Source organism: Garra rufa, chromosome 2, assembly GCF_049309525.1.
Source record: "Garra rufa chromosome 2, GarRuf1.0, whole genome shotgun sequence".
Lineage (NCBI taxonomy): Eukaryota > Metazoa > Chordata > Actinopteri > Cypriniformes > Cyprinidae > Garra > Garra rufa.
In genome coordinates, this window is record NC_133362.1 from 7,238,725 (window position 1) to 7,259,551 (window position 20,827).

Below are 20,827 nucleotides of genomic sequence, written 5' to 3' on the forward strand. Positions count from 1 at the left end.
TGTTTACGCTGCTCTTTCTTCCAAATGTAATTAAAGTAAATGAAAATGAAGGCTAACTACCGTCAAATATAACAAAAATACGTTTGGAGTTTTTTGTGTTTAAGTGTATTTAATATTGAATCAGAAGCAGGCGGGCGGCCATTTTTCATAGTTCGCGCCCTTTTTTTAAATAAGCCAATAGGCTTCAGCCAAGTCTCAGTCACGTACCATGACGTAGGCTACGCCAGGTAATATATGAATATATGGAGAGCGTTTGACTAGTAAAATTCAATATTTTGGCCAATTTTAATAATAGTATTTTGCGGTATTTACCAAGAAGAGACCAAGTGTAAAATGTGAATGTGTATATTAGCGAATTCAGTCAACATTCAGCTAGCCGTTGTCCTATGAATTTGCGAATGCATAAAATGAATTACTTTTGCTCTTAATTCTTCTAAACAAACACACATTTGTGACCCTGGACCACAAAACCAGTCATAAAGGTAAGTTTTTCAAAATTGAGATTTATACATCACCTGAAAGCTAAGTAAATAAACTTTCCATTGATGTATGGTTTGTTAGGATATTGCAAATAAATATGAATTTGGAGAAAATCGCCTTCAAAGTTGTCTAAATTAAGTTCTTAAATCAAAAATTAAGTTTTGATATATTTATGGTAGGAAATGTTTGGCATAAAAGAAAAATTGATAATTGTGACCCATACAATGTATTTTTGGCTATTGCTACAAATATACTCCTGTCTGGTTTTCTGGTCACATTTATCTTTTACTTTCTTCTTCTTCTTAAAAAGTTGTACACATCTCCAAGGCAGAGTACTTTAGGTCTAAGTACCAGAGAGATCGGTGACAAATATTAATACTTGTTATATCTTTAGAAATCTATAATAATAATCTTTAATAGAACAGGCAAAATGACACTTTCATGGTCAAAAAGCAATATTATTACATTATAACTCACAACGCCTCACGATTTGACTGTAATAAAGAGTCTTTATTGCAACCCACATTGCTGAACATGTATAAAACATGGATAAACATGCATGTAGACAGAAAACAGACAAGAAGACCTGAGCTCTACAGGACAAGTGTGCTTTTTGAAAAGTGTGAGCTCACGTTTGAAGAGGCCAGCTGATTGTTAAGCAAACAGAAAGGCAAAGAAAACCATTGGGAAGAGTTTTTATGAAAGAAACGAAACAGAATGACACATGAAAGACAAGGTCAGCATCATACAGATAAATTAAGCTGCATCCCGTGACCAAAAGAAATTATATCCACTTAAAGTGCGCTTTATAATATACACAAATCTGAAGATATAAGACAACGCATTTCGTTTAGCCTCAAGGATGCACAAAAGAAATAAAAAGACATCTTTCTGACGTTTAACAGTCGTTCTGTTTACCACGGTTCAGCATGGTAAAGCACACATCGTTCTGTTAAGCAGACATGTCACAGAATGTCCAACCAAGAACAGGGCAGAAAAGGCAAAGTGACGATTTTACGGTTATACAGCAAAAAAATAAAAAACAGAAGTGAGTTAAGGCTTCAGTATGCATCTACATAGAGATCCAAGATACATACGCTTTTCAAAAACAAGATTTCACCTAAAATGAAAATGACACCCTAATGTTGTTTCAAACCCATATAGCTATATTTCTTCAAGCTATATTCTTTGCATACAATTAAAGTTCAGGCTGCAAAAATGCATCACACACACACACACACACAAACACAAAACAGCATCCTAAAAGTAAGAAAACAATGGTTTTCTGTAAGTAACAGACAAAATTTAAGTTATCCACCGCTCTCAAACCTCATTCACAAAAGCATTCAGATTGCATATTGTGAAGGGGAAAGTTTTTGGCCAAAAGAGGGTTAAATTTTGCTGTTTCTCATATAAACGTTTCACATTATTTCAGAGGACTTATAATGCACAAGTTGTATGCCCTACTTCTTTTTTTGTTCTACTGTTTCCACCACATGATTAAAAAAATACCAAAGGTAATTGTGAATTTATCAAACAATTGTAATGTTCATATTTCACACTTTTTACTTTTTTCTTCTGAATTGCAATACATAAACTCACATTTCTGAGAGGAAATGTTCAAATTGTAAGATATAAACTGCAACTGAAAGAAAAAAGTCAAAAATAAATAAAAAAAATTGCGAGATGTAAACTCACATTGATGAGTTAAAGGGATGGTTCGGAGTAGAATTGACTTCATTGCTATGCACTCCGAAGCCCATTTAAAAATCCCCATCCGAAGTTTTTTTTTACCTTAGTCGAACATTTATGGAAATATTAGAGTTTTTCGAATTGCTTGTTACAGGAGTGAATGGTACATGTGATGTGTCTCGTAAATTGCACCACTAAACGTGCAAGTAATCTTACCAAACTTGTACAGTAGTGTAAATAGGTTATGTACTCACAAAACGCTGCATCAGAACATTTGTAAGTCCACCAAGAGTGTTTTAAAAACACGTTTTACCCGAGAACTACTAGTCTCAGAAACTACAAGTCGACATCACTTCCCTGGTTTTAAAAAAGCACGTAAAAGTCCTCCTACTACATCTGTGTGCATGTCAACTTGTAGGAGGACTTTTACGTGCTTTTTTCAAACCAGGGAAGTGACGTCGACGTGTCGCCATTTGTAGTTTTTGAGACTAGTAGTTCTCTGGTAAAACGTGTTTTTAAAACACTCATGGTGGACTTACAAATGTTCCGATGCAGCGTTTTGTGAGTACATAACCTATTTACACTACTGTACAAGTTTGATAAGATTACTTGCACGTTTAGTGGTGCAATTTACGAGATACATCACATGTACCATTCACTCCTGTAACAAGCAATTCGAAAAACTCTAATATCTCCATAAATGTATGACTAAGGTAAAAAAAAAAAAACTTCGGATGGGGTATTTACACGGGCTTCGGAGTGCATAGCAATGAAGTCAATTCTACTCCGAACCATCCCTTTAATATCTTGGAATTAATTTTTTTTTACTCTTGTGGGCAAAACAGGCTTCCATAAATAACAGTATACGGGTTTGAGACGACATGAGTGTGACTAAATCATTTAGATTTTGAGGTGAACTCTCCGTTTAATTGAGAAAAGTTGAGCTGGGCTCCCTACAAAACAAACTTCCTTCATAAAATTATTCAGAATATATAATTAATCATTCTGCCCATTTAAATTACTCCCCGCACAAACTCACAAACAAATACATATCTGACACACCAACAGACATTCTATTATTCACATCATGTGTTGAAATCAAATCAAAGACAAAATGTTTGAAATAACACTTAATATACAGCCAAAGACTAACTTATTGAAACGGAGAAGACGCTTTGGTCAACTTGAAGTTCCTTATCAATGTTTTTCAAGATGGAGTGACACACACACAAAACAAAAAAACAGCGCTAAGAATGGTTTAACCCATTTGAATACTCGCTCTCAATTTTGACAGGTATGTCATCACACAGTTTATAAACACAGACTTTTGTCTCTTTATACAGAGTGATGATGACGTTTAAACAGTTCAGGAAAAAAAAAAGAGAGAGGTAACACCTCAACAAAGTTCAGGTAGTACAGCGTCTAGATCGGCTAGGATGTGTCCCCCTCTTCAGCACGGTTCCTTCAATTTACCCAAAAGCCACCAACCAACCGGAGCAAAGGAAGGAGTCTGTGAGTCTGTGACTCTCTCCGGTGAGGGTTAGATGCCAGTTACAGGAGCAGCGGTTTGGTTGATTTCTGGAGGTTTGCTTCAGCTGCAGCGCTTTCTCAACCTCACTCCATTTTGGACATCTCATACTTCGTGGTCATGATCTCCTGTGTGACAATCAGGCATTTGTTAATTCATTCAAAATTTATTTTCATGATGGGTGAACATGTACAGTATCTCACAAAAGTAAAGCTGCACATTGAGTACTCTAAAATATATCCAAGTTTCATTTCTATAGTATTGTCCCTTGAGAAGATATACTAAAATGGTTGCTGAAATGTGAGGGGTGTACTCACTTTTGTGACATACTGTAAATGTTCCACAAATACATAAAAGTGAATAAAACAACAAACTATTTTAGTGTCACTAGATACTACACTGATGATTTTAGTAACATTAATGATTTTTATATTTTCCATGTTTATTTTAATGTTTTAGTCATTTTTTTAAAATATATTTCTATACACTTAAAAATAAAGGTGCTTCATGATGCCATAGAAGAACCTTCTTGTCTAAATGGTTCCATAAAAAACTGTTTTACAAAAGGTTCTTTGTGGCGAAAGAAGGTTCTTCAAATTATAAAAAGGTAAGAGATTCTTTAAAGAACCTTTGACTGAATGGTTCTTTGTGAAACCAAAAATGGTTCTTTTATGGAATCTCTGTGAAGACCCTTTAAAAGCACCTTTATTTTTTAAGAGTGTAGAGTTTTATTAATTTTTATTTCAGTGTTATTTCAATTATTTTAGTATGTCAAACTAAACTAAATGAAAGTAAAAAATGTTGCATTGGCAACTATAGGAAATAAAATTTCTTTTTTTTAAATTTGGTTTTTAATTTCAGTGATTGTGATAACCCCAGAACTAGATCAGATTTTTCTTTTTCCATTTACAATCTAATCTTATTATGTCGTCTAACCCACTTATCCCATTTAAGAAGCAGAAAAGAAAAACTGAGAGACTAAAACTTAAACCTTAAAGACACAGCAAAGCAAAACTATGACAGAAATAAAAACAGTTTGCATACCTCATCTGAGTCGAGAAGAACAGGAAGAGCTCTGAAAATAAAAGGGAATAAATTATGTGAATAATTATACATTTACATGGAAAGCTTTTTCTTGGTAACAGCAGTGGAAGTATGTTTGTTTGTTTTTGTCAAACAGAAAATGACCTACACATCAGACAGAGAGGTAGGAATATTCTCCTCCACCCACTTCAAATCGTCATCCTGAAACAATCAAATGTTCATTATATTAGGTTGCAGTTTATTGTATAATATATTACATTATTGATGTTTACTATTTCATTTATTGAAGACACTTAATTTTAATATTATACTACATTATATCATAAAATGAAAAAATATAAAACACAAAAATAAGGCAATTATGTTTTTTGAAGAAAACATTTCAGGATTTCTCTCCATATAGTGGACTTCACTGGTGCCAGTTAGTTTGAACTTCCAAAATGCAGTTTAAATGCAGCTTTAAAGGGCTCTAAACAACCCCAGCCGAGGAAGAAGGTTATTATCTAAAAAACTGACAATTTACATACCTTTTAACCTCAAATGCTCATCTTGTCTAACTCTACATCTCATTGTCTCCTCCACCTTTAAAAATTGCCCTACATCGCTGTTTTACCTTTTTTTGTAAAGGGTTTTTTTTATCTTTTTTGCACGTTCTCTTTGTAAACACTGGGTCAGTACATCTGCAGCGATGTAGGGCGACTGAGATGGGAGTTTTTTAAACTTACCCTAACTGTCTTGAACTGGAATACACAGAGTTCATGCAGAGCTAACCAAGACGAGCATTTGAGATTAGAAGTATTTTAATTAAATTTAATGTGTCCTTGCAAAATAAAAATAATACATATAATATATATTAGGGATGCTCATATTGACCGTTTAACCGTTAACCGACAGTAAGAATTTTAACCGATTATTACTATCAGTTAAACGGTTTAAAAGGGTTTTTTTTTTTTTTTTTTTTTTAACGTTTGCTGCATGGTGAAAGAAATAATGCTATTTGTAAGTTATCTGTTTACTCATGCACGCGTGTCGACATGTGCAGTGTGGCTGTACAGACATATTTTGCTTCACCTTTACTTAGTAAACAGATGCGATATATGCAACTCAATGGCAAGTGGCGTTATTGGGTTATCAGAGAGTGAATCCATGAGTGAATGTATTCAAATTCTGAATGAATTATAGTCTAGAAAGTAAGTGCTATGCGCTCCCATTACAATCACTGGAAAGCTATCACTCATCCTAGAGTAGTTCATCGCAATCTCATAAAGTTATTAAAAAGTAATAAAATAACCTTTACACTGCACAATTAATGTCTTATTTATATAATGCCAACACTTTCTTTGTTTTAATAAGAGAGTTCGCGAAAGTGTAGAAGTCAGCAAAACTGAAACCGGCACTTTGGTTGGTGAGTGGATTGTAACATAGCCTCCTGTGATTGGCCACAGTGATAATCAAATCAACATACATGTCTGTGATTGGCTTTTGCTGAACGCTGTAAAACACGCGCTTCTCCACACGCATATGACAGTGGATGGAAGTCCCGAACCGCAAACTGAAAGGGTTTTTGTGATGGTGTTTTTTTTCGCGGATCTAAGAGTTAACAGGCGGTCCTGCCTACCCGTACAGCATGTGGACATGTTAAAAACTAGGCACACTGAGGTATTGGCTGGCCTGCTATATATTTTTATGTCCGACGAGAAGAATAAGACCGGTACAGTTCTTCAAAGCGCATAAAAGGATTCAGTGTGTTTTAGTTTTGTCATCTTTATTAGGTAGTTATTTAATTTATACATATTTAGTGTAGGCCTATTTATATTATTCTTTTTTTTTCATTCAGATTTTCTCTGTTCTCAGAACCGCTGCTGATGCGTGATAATTTAAGTATATGTCAATACAGTTTTTGTTGTTGCTCTGTATGCTGCTGTTTGCACGTTAAAATAAAACATTTGCTTGTATTTTTAATGTATCATCACAGATACTCGTGCATTCTATTTTTATTTTAAACTAATTTATTATTCTAATTTTATCAGTTAACGGTTAATGTTCGGATAACGAGCAGCGGTTGTCGGTCAGGAAAATTAACCGAAATGAGCATCCCTAATATATATATATTAGGGCTGTCAATCGATTAAAATTTTTTTAATCGCGATTAATCGCATGGTTGTCATGAGTTAACTCGCGATTAATCGCACATTTTTATCTGTTCTAAATGTACCTTAAATTAATACTTTTTAAAGTTTTTAATACTCTAATCAACATTGGCATGGACAAACATGGATGCTTTAAGCAAATATGTGTTTATTATCAGTGAAACCATACTCGACATGAACTTGTTTCAAATGTCATAGATGTTTTTCAAATAACTTGTTCATGTCTATTAGACACATGAAAAAAAGAACATAGAAACACCAGGTTCCCATTACAGCTCTTTCTTTGCACTGAGCAATTTACTTCCACAAGCTTGTTTATATTATTTGCCGGACAGGGCAGCTCACTTCTTCTGAACATGCAAAATCTACATTTATTATTACATTTCTTTGCCTCTCGGTGCCCACATACTGTAATCTGATGCAGCCAAGTTCTCAACAAAATTGTTTCCATTGTTTTGATTTAATATTTCTGTTATCAGACAACCAAAGTAATATGAAATAATAACTGAAAAAAAAATCCTGCATTATGATCATGATTCAATCACCTAAAAGAATCATTTACCGGCATCTGGACATAAGTCACTCCCTGCATTATTATCGTTGTTTTTAACTTCCTGTCTGAATTCCTTCAGGATCCTTTGACTTTTTAGGAGTTTACCCATTTAAAGTTATGTGATCGCAAAAACCTGCTTCTTTTTTTTAATGTATTGTTTGGGTTATAATGTACTGATTGGAGAGCCTGGTCTCATGAAAATGCGCACTAGCACGACTTTCTGTTTCTATTTGGCGTGCTATTAATAAGCTGAAATTAACTTTGGCGTGCATATGATATGCATGTGTTTGACGTGCATATAATACGTCGTTTTCGCGTGCATACTCGTATGTGGCTTTACGCATCAACCCAACAGCACCAATCCTAACGTACACCGACTCCACTTGCATTCATTAAATATGCCAGAAGTGCCGGTACGCATGAAAAAGTGCAAGTACGCAAAAGGATAAAATACAGAAGTGCCTGCGTACTGGCCCACTTCAAGCACTGGAATGAACATAACATCTGTTTTAACTAGGGCTGGGACACGATTAATCGCATCCAAAATAAAAGTTTATGTTAACATACTAAATGTGTGTTTACTGTGTGTATATATAATGTATGTATAAATACACACACAAACATGTATATTAAAGAAAACTGAAAATAAAAATTAAATTAAAATAAATAAAATATTTATAATTCTATATATAATCTAAATTAAATACAAATATAACTATCCACACATATAAGTATTTTTTAAAGGCTTTACATGTATGTGTGTGTATTTATATATACATAATAAATATACACAGTAAACACACATTTAGTATGTTAACATAAACTTTTATTTTGGATGCGATTAATCGCGATTAATCGTGTCCCAGCCCTAGTTTTAACTGAAAGCGCTGCTCCTCTGCCGCTCGCTGAACAGAGCAGACGCAGATATAAAGAGAGGGAGGTGCGCGCGCATTGGGAGACCTCGCGCTCGTTCAGTAAAACCGGAGAGACTATATTAGGTTTGTCCAATTATGTGTTTATGTATTGTTGCTAGACACTTTTCGCTAGGTTGGCAACACTGTGCATCCATTTCTTTAACTATGGGCTACGTAGTGGGTCAAACAGAAAATGCGCGCTGCGTTAATCGCGCGTTAATAAAATTAGTGCCGTTAAAATGAATTTGCGTTAATGCGCTATTAACGCGTTAATTTTGACAGCCCTAATATATATATATATATATATATATATATATATATATATATATGTTTTGAAATATTTTTTGTTTAAATAAAGTGAACACAAATTAAATGCAGCTATATGGGACAGTTTATTTACATATTAACACTGACCGGATTAGCTGCTGCAGGCTTCACTGTTCCGTTGGTTTCTGTCTTAGCTGCTCTCAACTTTATCCCATCAGCTGAGGATGAAAGAGTGCATATTAATTCACCCACAATTTTTTATAAAACACAGTTTCCATTCAGTGCAATAACATCATCTGATAGTGAAAACCTCAAGACTTAAAAGACACAAAAAAGCGTGACTGACCAATGTTTGCAGACACCAGGAACTCTTCAATCTCCTCATCATCTGAGTCATCAATGAGCGGCGTGAACGCATACCTACACACAGAGCACATGGATGCGGTCAGGACGCTACTTTAGAAAGAGAGCAAAACAGCTGACTAGGATTTGGAAGAAAGTTGATAAGAGTCACTACGCTTGCCTTTGGTTGTTGGCAGACGGCCTCCACAGAAACATGATGACCAGCAGAATGATGGAGAAGAGGAACCTCCAGAAGGCATCATCCACCCACAGCTCCATCCAGTCCTGCTCACGAACACATGAACCAGTTTTAAATCATTTGGTTCTGCTCCAATCAGAGCAGAGCTATAAACTCAAGAGAGTTCAGATACTTACCGCCTGACAGTCTGCTAACCGGAACTTCTTCGTTGTCCAAACCATGAAAATGATGGAGGCTAAAACACGCCATATATTAGTCACCTTGACTGGGTTTTAATTATTTCACTGTATTCAGTGATATTTCATGCGTTATACTCACCGAGGACAGCAAAGACGAGTGTGTTGGTGAAGTGTCTGTACAAAGACAACTTTACTGGGTTTCTTCTGAGCTTCAGAGTCTTAATGGTTTGTGCCAGACTGACAAATATGTGAGATATAGTCAAGGAATTGAGTCACTGACTTTATAATTAGGTTATAATTAACCTAATAATTCCTGTGAGGCATGCTGTCAATTATCACAGACAAAAAAAATAATAACATGCAACCTAAACACACTGGAATAGATTTGCAATAAGCAGGCAGAACTACACAATAGTGTTAAAAAAAATATAGTTCAATATTCAATATAATATTCAAATATTATGTTTGGGCATAGAGTAAATTTGTGTTCATTTACTATCAATATACAGTCGTGGCCAAAAGTTTTGAGAATGACACAAATATTAGTTTTCACAAAGTTTGCTGCTAAACTGTTTTTAGATCTTTGTTTCAATTGTTTCTGTGATGTACTGAGATATAATTACAAGCACTTCATACGTTTCAAAGACTTTTATCGACAATTACATGACATTTATGCAAAGAGTCAGTATTTGCAGTGTTGGCCCTTCTTTTTCAGGACCTCTGCAATTGGACTGGGCATGCTCTCAATCAACTTCTGGGCCAAATCCTGACTGATAGCAACCCATTCTTTCATAAGCACTTTTTGGAGTTTGTCAGAATTAGTGGGTTTTTGTTTGTCCACCCGCCTCTTGAGGATTGACCAAGTTTTAAGATCTGGGGAGTTTCCAGGCCATGGACCCAAAATTTCAACGTTTTGGTCCCCGAGCCACTTAGTTATCACTTTTGCCTTATGGCACGGTGCTCCATCGTGCTGGAAAATGCATTGTTCTTCACCAAACTGTTGTTGGATTGTTGGAAGAAGTTGCTGTTGGAGGGTGTTTTGGTACCATTCTTTATTCATGGCTGTGTTTTTGGGCAAAATTGTGAGTGAGCCCACTCCCTTGGATGAGAAGCAACCCCACACATGAATGGTCTCAGGATGCTTTACTGTTGGCATGACACAGGACTGATGGTAGCGCTCACCTTTTCTTCTCCGGACAAGCCTTTTTCCAGATGCCCCAAACAATCGGAAAGAGGCTTCATCGGAGAATATGATTTTGCCCCAGTCCTCAGCAGTCCATTCGCCATACTTTTTGCAGAAGATCAATCTGTCCCTGAAGGGTTTTTTTTTTGGAGAGAAGTGGCTTCTTTGCTGCCCTTCTTGACACCAGGCCATCTTCCAAAAGTCTTGGCCTCACTGTGCGTTCAGATGCGCTCACACCTGCCTGCTGCCATTCCTGAGCAAGCTCTGCACTGGTGGCACTCCGATCCCGCAGCTGAATCCTCTTTAGGAGACGATCCTGGCGCTTGCTGGACTTTCTTGGACGCCCTGAAGCCTTCTTAACAATGCAGTGGAAAGTTTTTTTCGGGATTAAGTTCATTTTCATGGCAAAGAAGGACTATGCAATTCATCTGATCACTCTTCATAACATTTTGGAGTATATGCAAATTGCTATTATAAAAACTTAAGCAGCAACTTTTCCAATTTCCAATATTTATGTAATTCTCAAAAATTTTGGCCACGACTGTACAATGTAATTCAAATGTTTGGGGTCAGTAAAATTGTGAAATATTATTACAATTTGAAATAGTAGTTTGTTATTTTAATATATTTAATATTTATAATATTTAATATATAAATGTAATTTATTCCTGTGATGCAAAGCTGAATTTTTTAGCATCATTATTCCAGTCATTAGTGTCACGTGATCTGAAATCATTCTAATATGCTGATTTTCTGCTTAAGAAACATTTCTGATTAGTACTAGTGTTAAAAACCCTATTCCAATTCCATTCATTTTTTTAATTAGGCTTCTTTTATAAATATAATATTCAAAATGACAGCATTTATTTGCAATAGAAATAGAAATAGAAATTATAAATGTCACTTCAGATGCATTTAATACATCTCTGCTGAATAAAAAAATACCTTACTTGAGCCCAGATTTTAAAAGAGTAGCATATTTGCAGTGCTAAAATGCACCATCTGCCATTATATGGATATTTACAGTAAACATGTTGAAACTCTTGTCTATGGTAATAAACAGCATCCAACATATGCATAGACAATGCGGAAAATAAACCTTTTAGCATCATGCTTTCTAAGAAAGTCATCAGGCCTAACCGGCAAATGAGAAAAAACTGCATAAATAAGGCATCATGCAGGAATAAAATACGGCTCAATAGACAGACTGTACAGGGGCAAAAACACAAACACAGCTTTCCAAAAGGATATCCACCAACACAGAGAGGAGTCAAGCAGAGCCAGGGGAATGTTGGCTAGCAGGGCCAGGTCAGAGTCTTTAGCCTAAGAGAGATGCACAGAAGTGGGGGAAAATAAGGAATAGGAAACAGTAGGAACATGTCCTTCACCACTACAAACTAATATACCAATGACAATGCAACTAAAACCACACTAAAAGGAATAAGCACCTTTTAATGCTTCTCAACTACATGGTTTCAGCATGCAAATAAGTCACATTTGTAACTGACAGAATTAGTTATTAAAGGAGCAGCTCATCCAAGATAATGTCAAGAATGAAGAATGTTGGTAACCAAATTAGTAGGGCTGGGCGATTTGGCCTAAAATCAAAATCTCGATTAATTAAACATTTTAACCCGATTACGATTAGTGAACGATTATTTTATTCATTAATAAAATTATATTTAAATAATATTTTTTTTTTGCCCTCATAGTTCACTGACAAGTTTTGTACAGTAAATATGCTCACATATTACAAGTGAGAGATTTTTGAATGAAGGGTGCACACACTATCTACTATCTATGATTATTTATTGAACATCAGTGTTGAACAACTGAAATTAAAGCACACATTGCTTAAAACGAAAAGTCACATTTTTCTTAAATTAGTGAAAATAAATAACTTGCACTTTTGGAAACAAAATAAATTATTTATAAAATAATAATAAATATTAAAAGTAGAAAATAAGCAGTATCTCTTCTAAATAAAATTACTCTTGTATATCCTGCAAATACTTTTTACTGTATAAATACTGCTTAAGCTTTCCATCGACATGTCGGAGGAATAACGTAACGTAACGGAGTGGGGTCACCTGACTCCACACGCAGTAATGTTTTTTAAAGGGAAAGTAATTGAAATAATTGACCTGGAAAAATTTGATCGATTATAGGTTCTGAATGTCGATTTCGATTAATTTTCGATTAATCGCCCAGCCCTACAAATTAGTTTCGGTTTTCAATTACTTCCATTATATGAACAAAAATAGAATAGAATTCAATGGGAACCAAAACTGCTTGGGTTGGGATTTCCAAGGTTCAACAGAAGAAAGTCAGTCAACATGAGGGTGAGTAAATGATGACAGAACTTTAACTTTTGGATGAATTATCCCTTTAAAACTCAATTTGTATAATTCTGTTAGTTTCATGAAGTCTTCAAAATCGAACAGGCTTGATAAGCCCAACGGAAGGATATGAACCAGATAGCAGAAGAGTCAAAGACAGCTAGTATAACGTATGTGACGAGGGCTGGTCCATTATCTCGACCCTTACAGATCAACAACAAATAAAGTCTAAACATCTTATAAATGACTGTTATTAGTTTATATTACGCAACAGCATAACAAAATTGTTACAAAAAGCCAGAATGTCAGCTTTACCCCAGTGATCCTCAGAACGCCTTCAATTGCAGCGAATGCGAAGTAAAGCACCCCCAGACCCACCACTCTGTGCATGACGGTGCCTAAACGCGGCCTGAGAAAACACAAAAACATCATTATCATCACCATCTCATGCCATCTAAAATAACTTAACGGAATAGTTCACCCAAACATGAAACCTTGCTGAAAATATACTCCCTCATGCCAAACAAGATGTGGTTTGTTTCTTCATTGGAACGGATTTGGAGAGAATATGAGTCCTAAATTCATATTAACGCATCCTAGAGCGAAAAAGTCATCTCCTGTTGTTCTCTCACATTAAAATCCACAGATAAATTTGTTCAGAACGGTTTTGATCTGTGCATATTTCTCTACTGATTTAGGCAAGAAAACTTTTTCACTGGAAAAAGCAATATTACGATAGAGGTCTTGTATATTAGTCAGATTCAGCAGTTTGAATTTAAAATGCTGACTTATTTTCTTACAAACAAACAGCTTTTCACTTCATAAGAAGTTCATTGATGTACTTGAGTGGTGTGGATTACTTTTGGATTATTGTGATGTTTTTATCAGCTCTTTGGACTCTTATTCTGACGGCACCTATTCACTGCAGAGGATCCATTGGTGAGCAAGTGATGTAATGCTAAATTTCTCCAAATCTGTTTTGATGAAGAAACAAACTCATCTACATTTTGGATGGCCTGAGGGTGATTATATGTTATGCAAATGTTCAGTTTTTTGGGTAAACTATTTATTTTCCAATCCTGAAACCTGCAAAAGATGCTTTCATCACTCACTTGACAATGCCGTAGCCCAGACTGACAATGATGACGAGCAAACGGGCCAGAGTCCTTTTCAGAGCAGAGATGAGCTCGGCAAAGATCAGCAGACCCTGAGCTGAAGAGAGGACAAAAAAAATTCAACTGTTAAACATATGGCTTCTAATCAATATGTTTGCAGCTTGTTTTTCAGTACAAGTCAGTGAGGTGCTTGATGCTGATTGTTTAAAATGTCTGAATGTCAGTGTTAGATGACAAGATATCAATCCAGATGTCTTTCATTTTAAAGATTAAATTTTCATTGATAAAATAATACATCTTGCGTTTAAAAATTATTTTTTTACGAAAGCAAATATACTGTGTGATTCTCATTAGTGAAGCATGTTCATAGTCATGAAGACAAGGGTTATTATCAGTAACTAAAAATAAAAATATTTAAAAAAAAAATTGTGTTAACTGAAATAAAGCAGAATTAAAATAAAATATATATTAGATGGAACAAAACTAAATGAAATGTTGCCTCGCCAATTGCCCAAAATAAACTGAAGCATTAAAATGACTAACTGGAAAAAGAACAAGGACCAATAAAAACAACAATAAAAAAACTACAAAAAATGGAAAATATAAAAACATAATTCAAAATATTAATTAAAACTATAATAGCATATAAATAATAGCAAAGACTGAAGTCATGGCTGCTGAAAATTAAATTTCAAATATATTAAAATAGAAAATAGTCATTTTAAATTGTAGTCATTTTCAAAATATGACTGGTTTTAATATTTTTTATCAAATAAATGCTGCATGAGGACTGAAATATGAAAAGATCATAGATGACATGATTTTAGGTGACTTAAGTGTTCAAATTTGTTTTGCCATTGTAAGTGAGGAAAACAGCTGAAACTGAGAAATAAAGAGTGTATTTTGACTAACAAGCTGAGCCCACGTTGTTGGTGTTTTGATATTCAGCACAGAAGACCGCCTTCTCTATCATTCCCAAGAGTATGACTCCTGCAATCCAGAACTGGATCCTCAGCAGGTCTTTCCAGTAGCAGGATGCCCAGACGAACCACAGCAGAGCATACAGGATGTACACCACACACATTACCATGTAGAACTGAAGAATTAAGCAAAAATAAATCAATAAATGTGTTATATATATTAAGGTCTGAAAATAGGCATTAAACTTACTAATGCAAAATACATTTTTTTAATTAAAATATTTAAGTATATATTAATATTGCATAAAATACACACAATATTTAATGCATATAAATGCAATATTCCTTTTTTTTTTATTAATTTTGTTCACTTTAAATCTTATCAATTTTTCTAAATTTTTTTAATCCAACTTTTCACTAAACTTTTCCACAGAGCCTCCAGCACTCCCTTGCAGCATCTAAACTACTTACGATCATGAGAGGCCATTCTGTGACAGAGAGATAGCCATGGGTTCCCTTCATCACAACACTAACTGAAACACACAATTTAGAAAAGATAGCATGAGATAACATCACGCAACGGCTACATATTCAGCCATCTATGATAAGAGCAGATAAGGTAATTAGGCCTACAGGTTAAATTCCAGTTTGCATCCTGTTTGCTTGAATTGATTTGAACTACCAGCAGGTAGGGCCCGTCCCTCCAGGTCGTAGCAATCACATGATCCTTTGTGCCAACAAAGAAATTGCATGCATTACTCAACAAACACTTAACCTATTGCTGTTGCCAAATATTCCATATATTGTGTCCCACGTCTCACCGTTCTATATGAACCGGCCTCAGCAACAGAAGAACTTGTGAAGCTGCCATCCTTATTTTGAAAACAATAAAATAGATATATATTGCTTTGTTTGAGAATAAATAGCTTTTCAAACAGTAACGTCAATCAACAGTTTTACCTGTAACTCGCCTTCCACCGGAGGTGGTACTGGTTTCGGTTCTGCTTTTGATTTCTGCAGATAAATATGTAATAGACAACATTAAAATGATTCTCTTAAGATGCAATTATGAAATAAAGATTAACATCAGCCGATTGTCAGGAAGTTGAGAAAGAGGTTGAAAACATGATAGCTGAAGGACATATGTGTGTCTAGGATATTTTATAAAAAAAATAAACTATATTTTATAAGTTATTTATAGTAGAGCCAGAATATAGGGATCATTTTGTAAATGCAAAATACAACCCAATCTTTTTTTTTTTATTAATAGTCAAATCTAAATCTGAATATTTAATGAAAAAGTAAAAAAAAAATATATATTAAAAAAATCTAAATACAAATATTTCAAAATAACGACAAAAGAACACAGAATGTATAGAACTTAAACTAAAATTTAAATGAAAACTGAAAAACCTCAAATTAAAATCTTATTTAAAATTAATAAATAATCAAAAATAATGCTTTAAAAAAAAATCTCATTAAAGGTGAGAAAAATAGGACAAGCTGCAAATACGGCATAAATTACTGACTTAAAATCAAGTGGTGTGAACGTACATTGAGCATGGGGAACATGTGCATGTCACTGCGGCAGGATAAATCCCTGTATTTGTGCTGTAAATACTCTCCGGGTCCAAGAGGGTTCGGGTCCATACTTCTACCTCGACTCAGTGGCGTCTTTTCATACATCTCCTGAACGAGCAAATAAAGAAAAGATAAACAAACAAACAAACAAACAATAGCACACACATGCTGTAAGGATTTCAGAAGCACACAGCTGCCACTTACTTCAATATTGTTGTACTCATTGTGACAGGGGTAGTATTTCAGAAACCACTGAATGGAGAAAGTCACTTCTTCTGGACAACCGAATGACGCCACTGCAAGGAGAAAAGAGATCCTTATGTCACTGTGCAATCTAGGACAGGCATCAATTATAATAAATGAATAGTTCAACCAAAAATTAAAGTTGGCTCAAAAGTATTCACCCTCAAGCCATCCAAGATGAAGCTGAGTTTGTTTCTTCATCATATTTGGAGAAATGCAGCATTACATCACTTGCTCACCAATGGATCTCCTGCAGTGAATGGGTGCCGTCAAAATGAAAGTTCAAACAGCTGATAAAAACATTATGATAATCCACACTATTCCAGTTTTTAACCTCAAACCGTTTCTTTCTCTTATGGACTCTTAAGTATTTTGGCCATGGTTTGAAGTTAAAATGTTTTAATTGATGGACTGGAGATTATTGTGATGTTTTTATCAGCTGCTAGACTGTCATTCTGACGGCACCCATTCACTGCACAGCAAGTGATGCAAAACTAAATCTGTTCTGATGAAGAAATAAATGTACATCTACATCTTGCATGGCCTGAGAGTGAGTAAACATTCAGAAAATGTCAATTTTTATGTAAATTGTTCTATTCCTTTAATCTTTATCTTCAGTCTACGCAGAAATAATCTCATCAGATACCTCTCAGTTGAATGTCAGTGTCTTTATACATGGCTTTTCTTAACAATAAAGGTCTTGATGTCTGGAAAAGAGAAGAAAACACAATGTCAAATTCGTAGAAAGTGCTCCGTAGTAAATTAAACTGGTGTGATATGGCATTGCCTTACAGTGGCAGCCACTAGAAACCTCTGTGGAAAAAATAGACAGGCCTTTAAATATTTGATAAGACCTCGTCACAAACTTTACACAGATCATATGAACAATTAAAGGTGACACAGCATGATGTCAAATAAATTAAATTTAAAATTATGCGTTACTGTCTGATTCCTTTATACTGAATAATGATTAAATCCTCTGTTTGCTGCTTATTAAACTGCAATGACAGCCTACATTTATTGCTACTAAGCTGTAAAATGCCTCCTCCTATTATACAGTTGAGGTCAAAAGTTTACATACACCTTGCAGAATCTGCAAAATGTTAATTATTTTAAAAATGCATGCTATTGTTCTTTTAGTACTGACCTGAATAAGATAGTTCACATAAAAGACATATAGTCCAAAAGAGAAAATAGTTGAATTTATAAAAAGGACCCTGTTCAAAAGTTTACATACACTTGATTCTGCTGCTCTTCAGAAAAATCTTTCAGGTCCCACGAATTCTTTGGTTTTCTGGCCTTTTTGTGTATGTGAACCCTTTCCGACAATGACTGTATGATTTTGAGATCCATCTTTTCACACTGAGGACAACTGAGGGACTCATATCATGCAACTATTATAGAAGGTTCAAACTCTTTTAATGTATAGGAAACACAATGCATTAAGATTTGGGGGGTGAAAACCATTTGAATTTGAAGATCAGGGTAAATTTAACTTATTTTGACTTCTGGGAAACTTGTAAGTTTCTTCTGTAGATTCTGAAAGGCAGTACCCCCTTTACACGCCTTGCTCGTAATGCTTTGTTTTTTTTATTCTGGAGCATCAGTAAGCATTTGAACCTTCTGTAATAGTTGCATATGAAAAACAGCGGGCAGTTTAACTGTTCAGGACAAACAAGAGACTCATGAACAACTACCACAAAAAAAACAGCTGTGGTTCATTCAGGTAACAACACAGTATTAAGAATGAAGCGTATGTAAACTTTTGAACAGGGTCATTTCTATAAATTCAACTATTATTTTCTCTCACAGACTATTTGTAAAAGTCTTTTATGTGAAATATCTTATTCAGGTCAGTACTAAATAAAAAATAACATGCATTTTGTACAATCCCTCTTATTTTGGTCAAATAATTAACATTTTGCAGATTCTGGCTTCAACTGTATGTAAAAAAAAAAGTGATCATACTAAACTGTACTATTCTAAATAAACACAAACTTCTCCCTGATCAAATGGGTAAAACCTAGTAGTTTGAAAAATAGTGGGAAAGACTAGTAAACATTTAAAATGACAATAAATTAGCATTTTGAGGAATGCACAGTGAGTTCATCTAATGTTTCTTGTTCTAAACAAGCTTGACAAGATTCTCTATTTATATGAACTCTTGTTAAACTGACTGACATTTCAGCGTCTTCTGTATTAAATCCACATTAAACTTTTATCCTGTCGATGCTTGAAACCCCTTTTCATCTGACACACAAGCATCACAGCAGCGCAATACATGTTGTAAAAAAATACAACAATGCAATATTCAACCATATGATCAAGGCAACATTATTAAACATAATCTCTCATTATCGCATACCCCCCTCATGACAATAAAATAAAAGACACTCTTATGTTTTGTAACGTTAGAGCTGCAGCATGGAGAATTGAGCTAACGTTAGTCCTCATGTAAACACAGCATGAGGACACAGTCTAAGCGTGTTTTATCATTTTAACGACTCTGACAGCTATCTCATACCGTGTTAATCACCTCTCACTAATTTCCATGGGTTGTCTTAATAGTAGCAACCCAAAAATCGCATAATACATGAACGAAAGATGCCCTGATGTCTAATGCTAGCTGTTAGCATTTAGACTCGTCGCTCGTTTGCATTCGTTTATAAACACAAACATCATCCACACTCACATTAAGCACTGTAATAGTCCACAGGCCCATCTCTGGAGCGGCATTAACTCCATTCAATGCTGAAGCGATGAGGAGAAATGGGATAAAACAGAGCAAACGGCTGCTGTTCCGTATCCACCGGCGGCTACTGTCGGCCATGTTTACAGTCCGGAGACGCGCACACACACCTGCGCGCAGTGTTGCCAGATTGGAAATGTCCAAGTATCGTACCAGAAGCTCAAAATTATCGTATTTGGGAGAAAATTATCGTATTTGAGTCAAACGTTCAAAATAAAGATATTTATCTAGATGTTACAGCTATTTCTCCTTTTCAGCACTCATTTTCTATACCTTATTGCAATGCTAAACTAATTATCTTACCCGAGTCAAACGTTCAAAATACAGCTATTAATCTAGATGTTACAGCTATTTATCCTTTTTAGCACTCATTTTCTATACTTTATTGTTAAACTAACAACCTCAGTTTTGAAACAACTGACCTAAGTGCGACAGGAACGTTAACTTGTGCTCGTGAGAGAGAGAGCCATTCTCCACGATGATTGGTTGAGAAGACGTAAGATTGGATGAAAGACATGCGTAACACCACGTTGTTCACGTCTCCTCACAATCATGAAGGTAGACGTAGGATCCACACAGCTAGATCTTTGAGAATAGAAGCTCTATAATTACAACGACCATGGTGTCACAAAATTCTGAAATTATCGTACATTGTGGTATTATTGATCGTACATCGTACAGAGGTCAAAACTATGGTACAAATACGATAATTATCGTACGTCTGGCAACACTGCCTGCGCGACACCGACACGACACTTCATGCAGTCAAAAATCGGATGGTGTGCGTGCTATTCTGGTATTTTGAATAAAGTTAAAGAGGTGCATTTCAAAATACTTCACAAAATTTATCCATGTAGAGTAGCTCTTTCTTAATTCATGGACATTGATAATACCTGCAGTTTCTGTAACACACATGTTCACTAGCTACTATAATTGTGAATTGTCTATTAGTTTTTGGTCTTTTCTATTTCTGCAAAGAAATGTTAATTATATGCTTTCCTTAAAAGATGTTATCTGTACTTATTCTCATGAAAGTAAAATGATTGAGTACGTTGTTAACTTTTACATTTTGCAAGGTAAATATTATATTCATAAACAGAAATTTGCTAAATGCATACCAAAATGTAATTTATTTTTATCAGAAATGGAAGTTTTGAAAAAGTCTCTAATGCAAATGAATGACAAAAAGAAAGACATGTTGTTACATTTCCTGGAGGCATTTATTGGTTATGCTCCTACATAACATTTGAACTATGGTTTAGTTGTTTCTATGTTTGATTTTAATTTGTATTTATTTATTTTTTCTATATGGTACTAGTTTATTTTGTTTATGTTTTTCCCCTCTTATT

General features: G+C 34.8%; 1 protein-coding gene across 1 annotated transcript; it reads right to left on the reverse strand.

Annotated features, from left to right (window-relative positions):
* Positions 1–975: 975 nt before the first annotated feature.
* Positions 976–19,555, reverse strand: tmem87b (transmembrane protein 87B). Its single transcript, XM_073834821.1, has 20 exons — positions 19,422–19,555; positions 17,376–17,436; positions 16,691–16,782; positions 16,460–16,594; positions 15,866–15,919; positions 15,727–15,777; positions 15,539–15,632; positions 15,377–15,438; positions 14,898–15,081; positions 13,983–14,082; positions 13,186–13,279; positions 11,779–11,854; positions 9,488–9,592; positions 9,346–9,404; positions 9,152–9,255; positions 8,975–9,048; positions 8,776–8,846; positions 4,893–4,945; positions 4,745–4,775; positions 976–3,828 (listed from the first exon to the last, which is right to left on the reverse strand). The coding sequence occupies exons 1-20, from the start codon at positions 19,449–19,451 to the stop codon at positions 3,787–3,789; spliced, it is 1,572 nt and encodes a 523-aa protein (XP_073690922.1). The 5' UTR covers positions 19,452–19,555; the 3' UTR covers positions 976–3,786.
* Between the last annotated feature and the right edge of the window lie 1,272 nt (positions 19,556–20,827).

Bases quoted from the DNA above. Each gene is read 5' to 3' on its own strand.
- tmem87b (XM_073834821.1), bottom strand. From the start codon at position 19,451: ATGGGCCTGTGGACTATTACAGTGCTTAAT. The intron at 16,783-17,375 runs GTATCTGATGAG...TTCTCCTTGCAG, and splicing joins CACTGACATTCAACTGAGAG to TGGCGTCATTCGGTTGTCCA. The intron at 15,082-15,376 runs GTAAGTAGTTTA...TTAATTCTTCAG, and splicing joins CAGAATGGCCTCTCATGATC to TTCTACATGGTAATGTGTGT.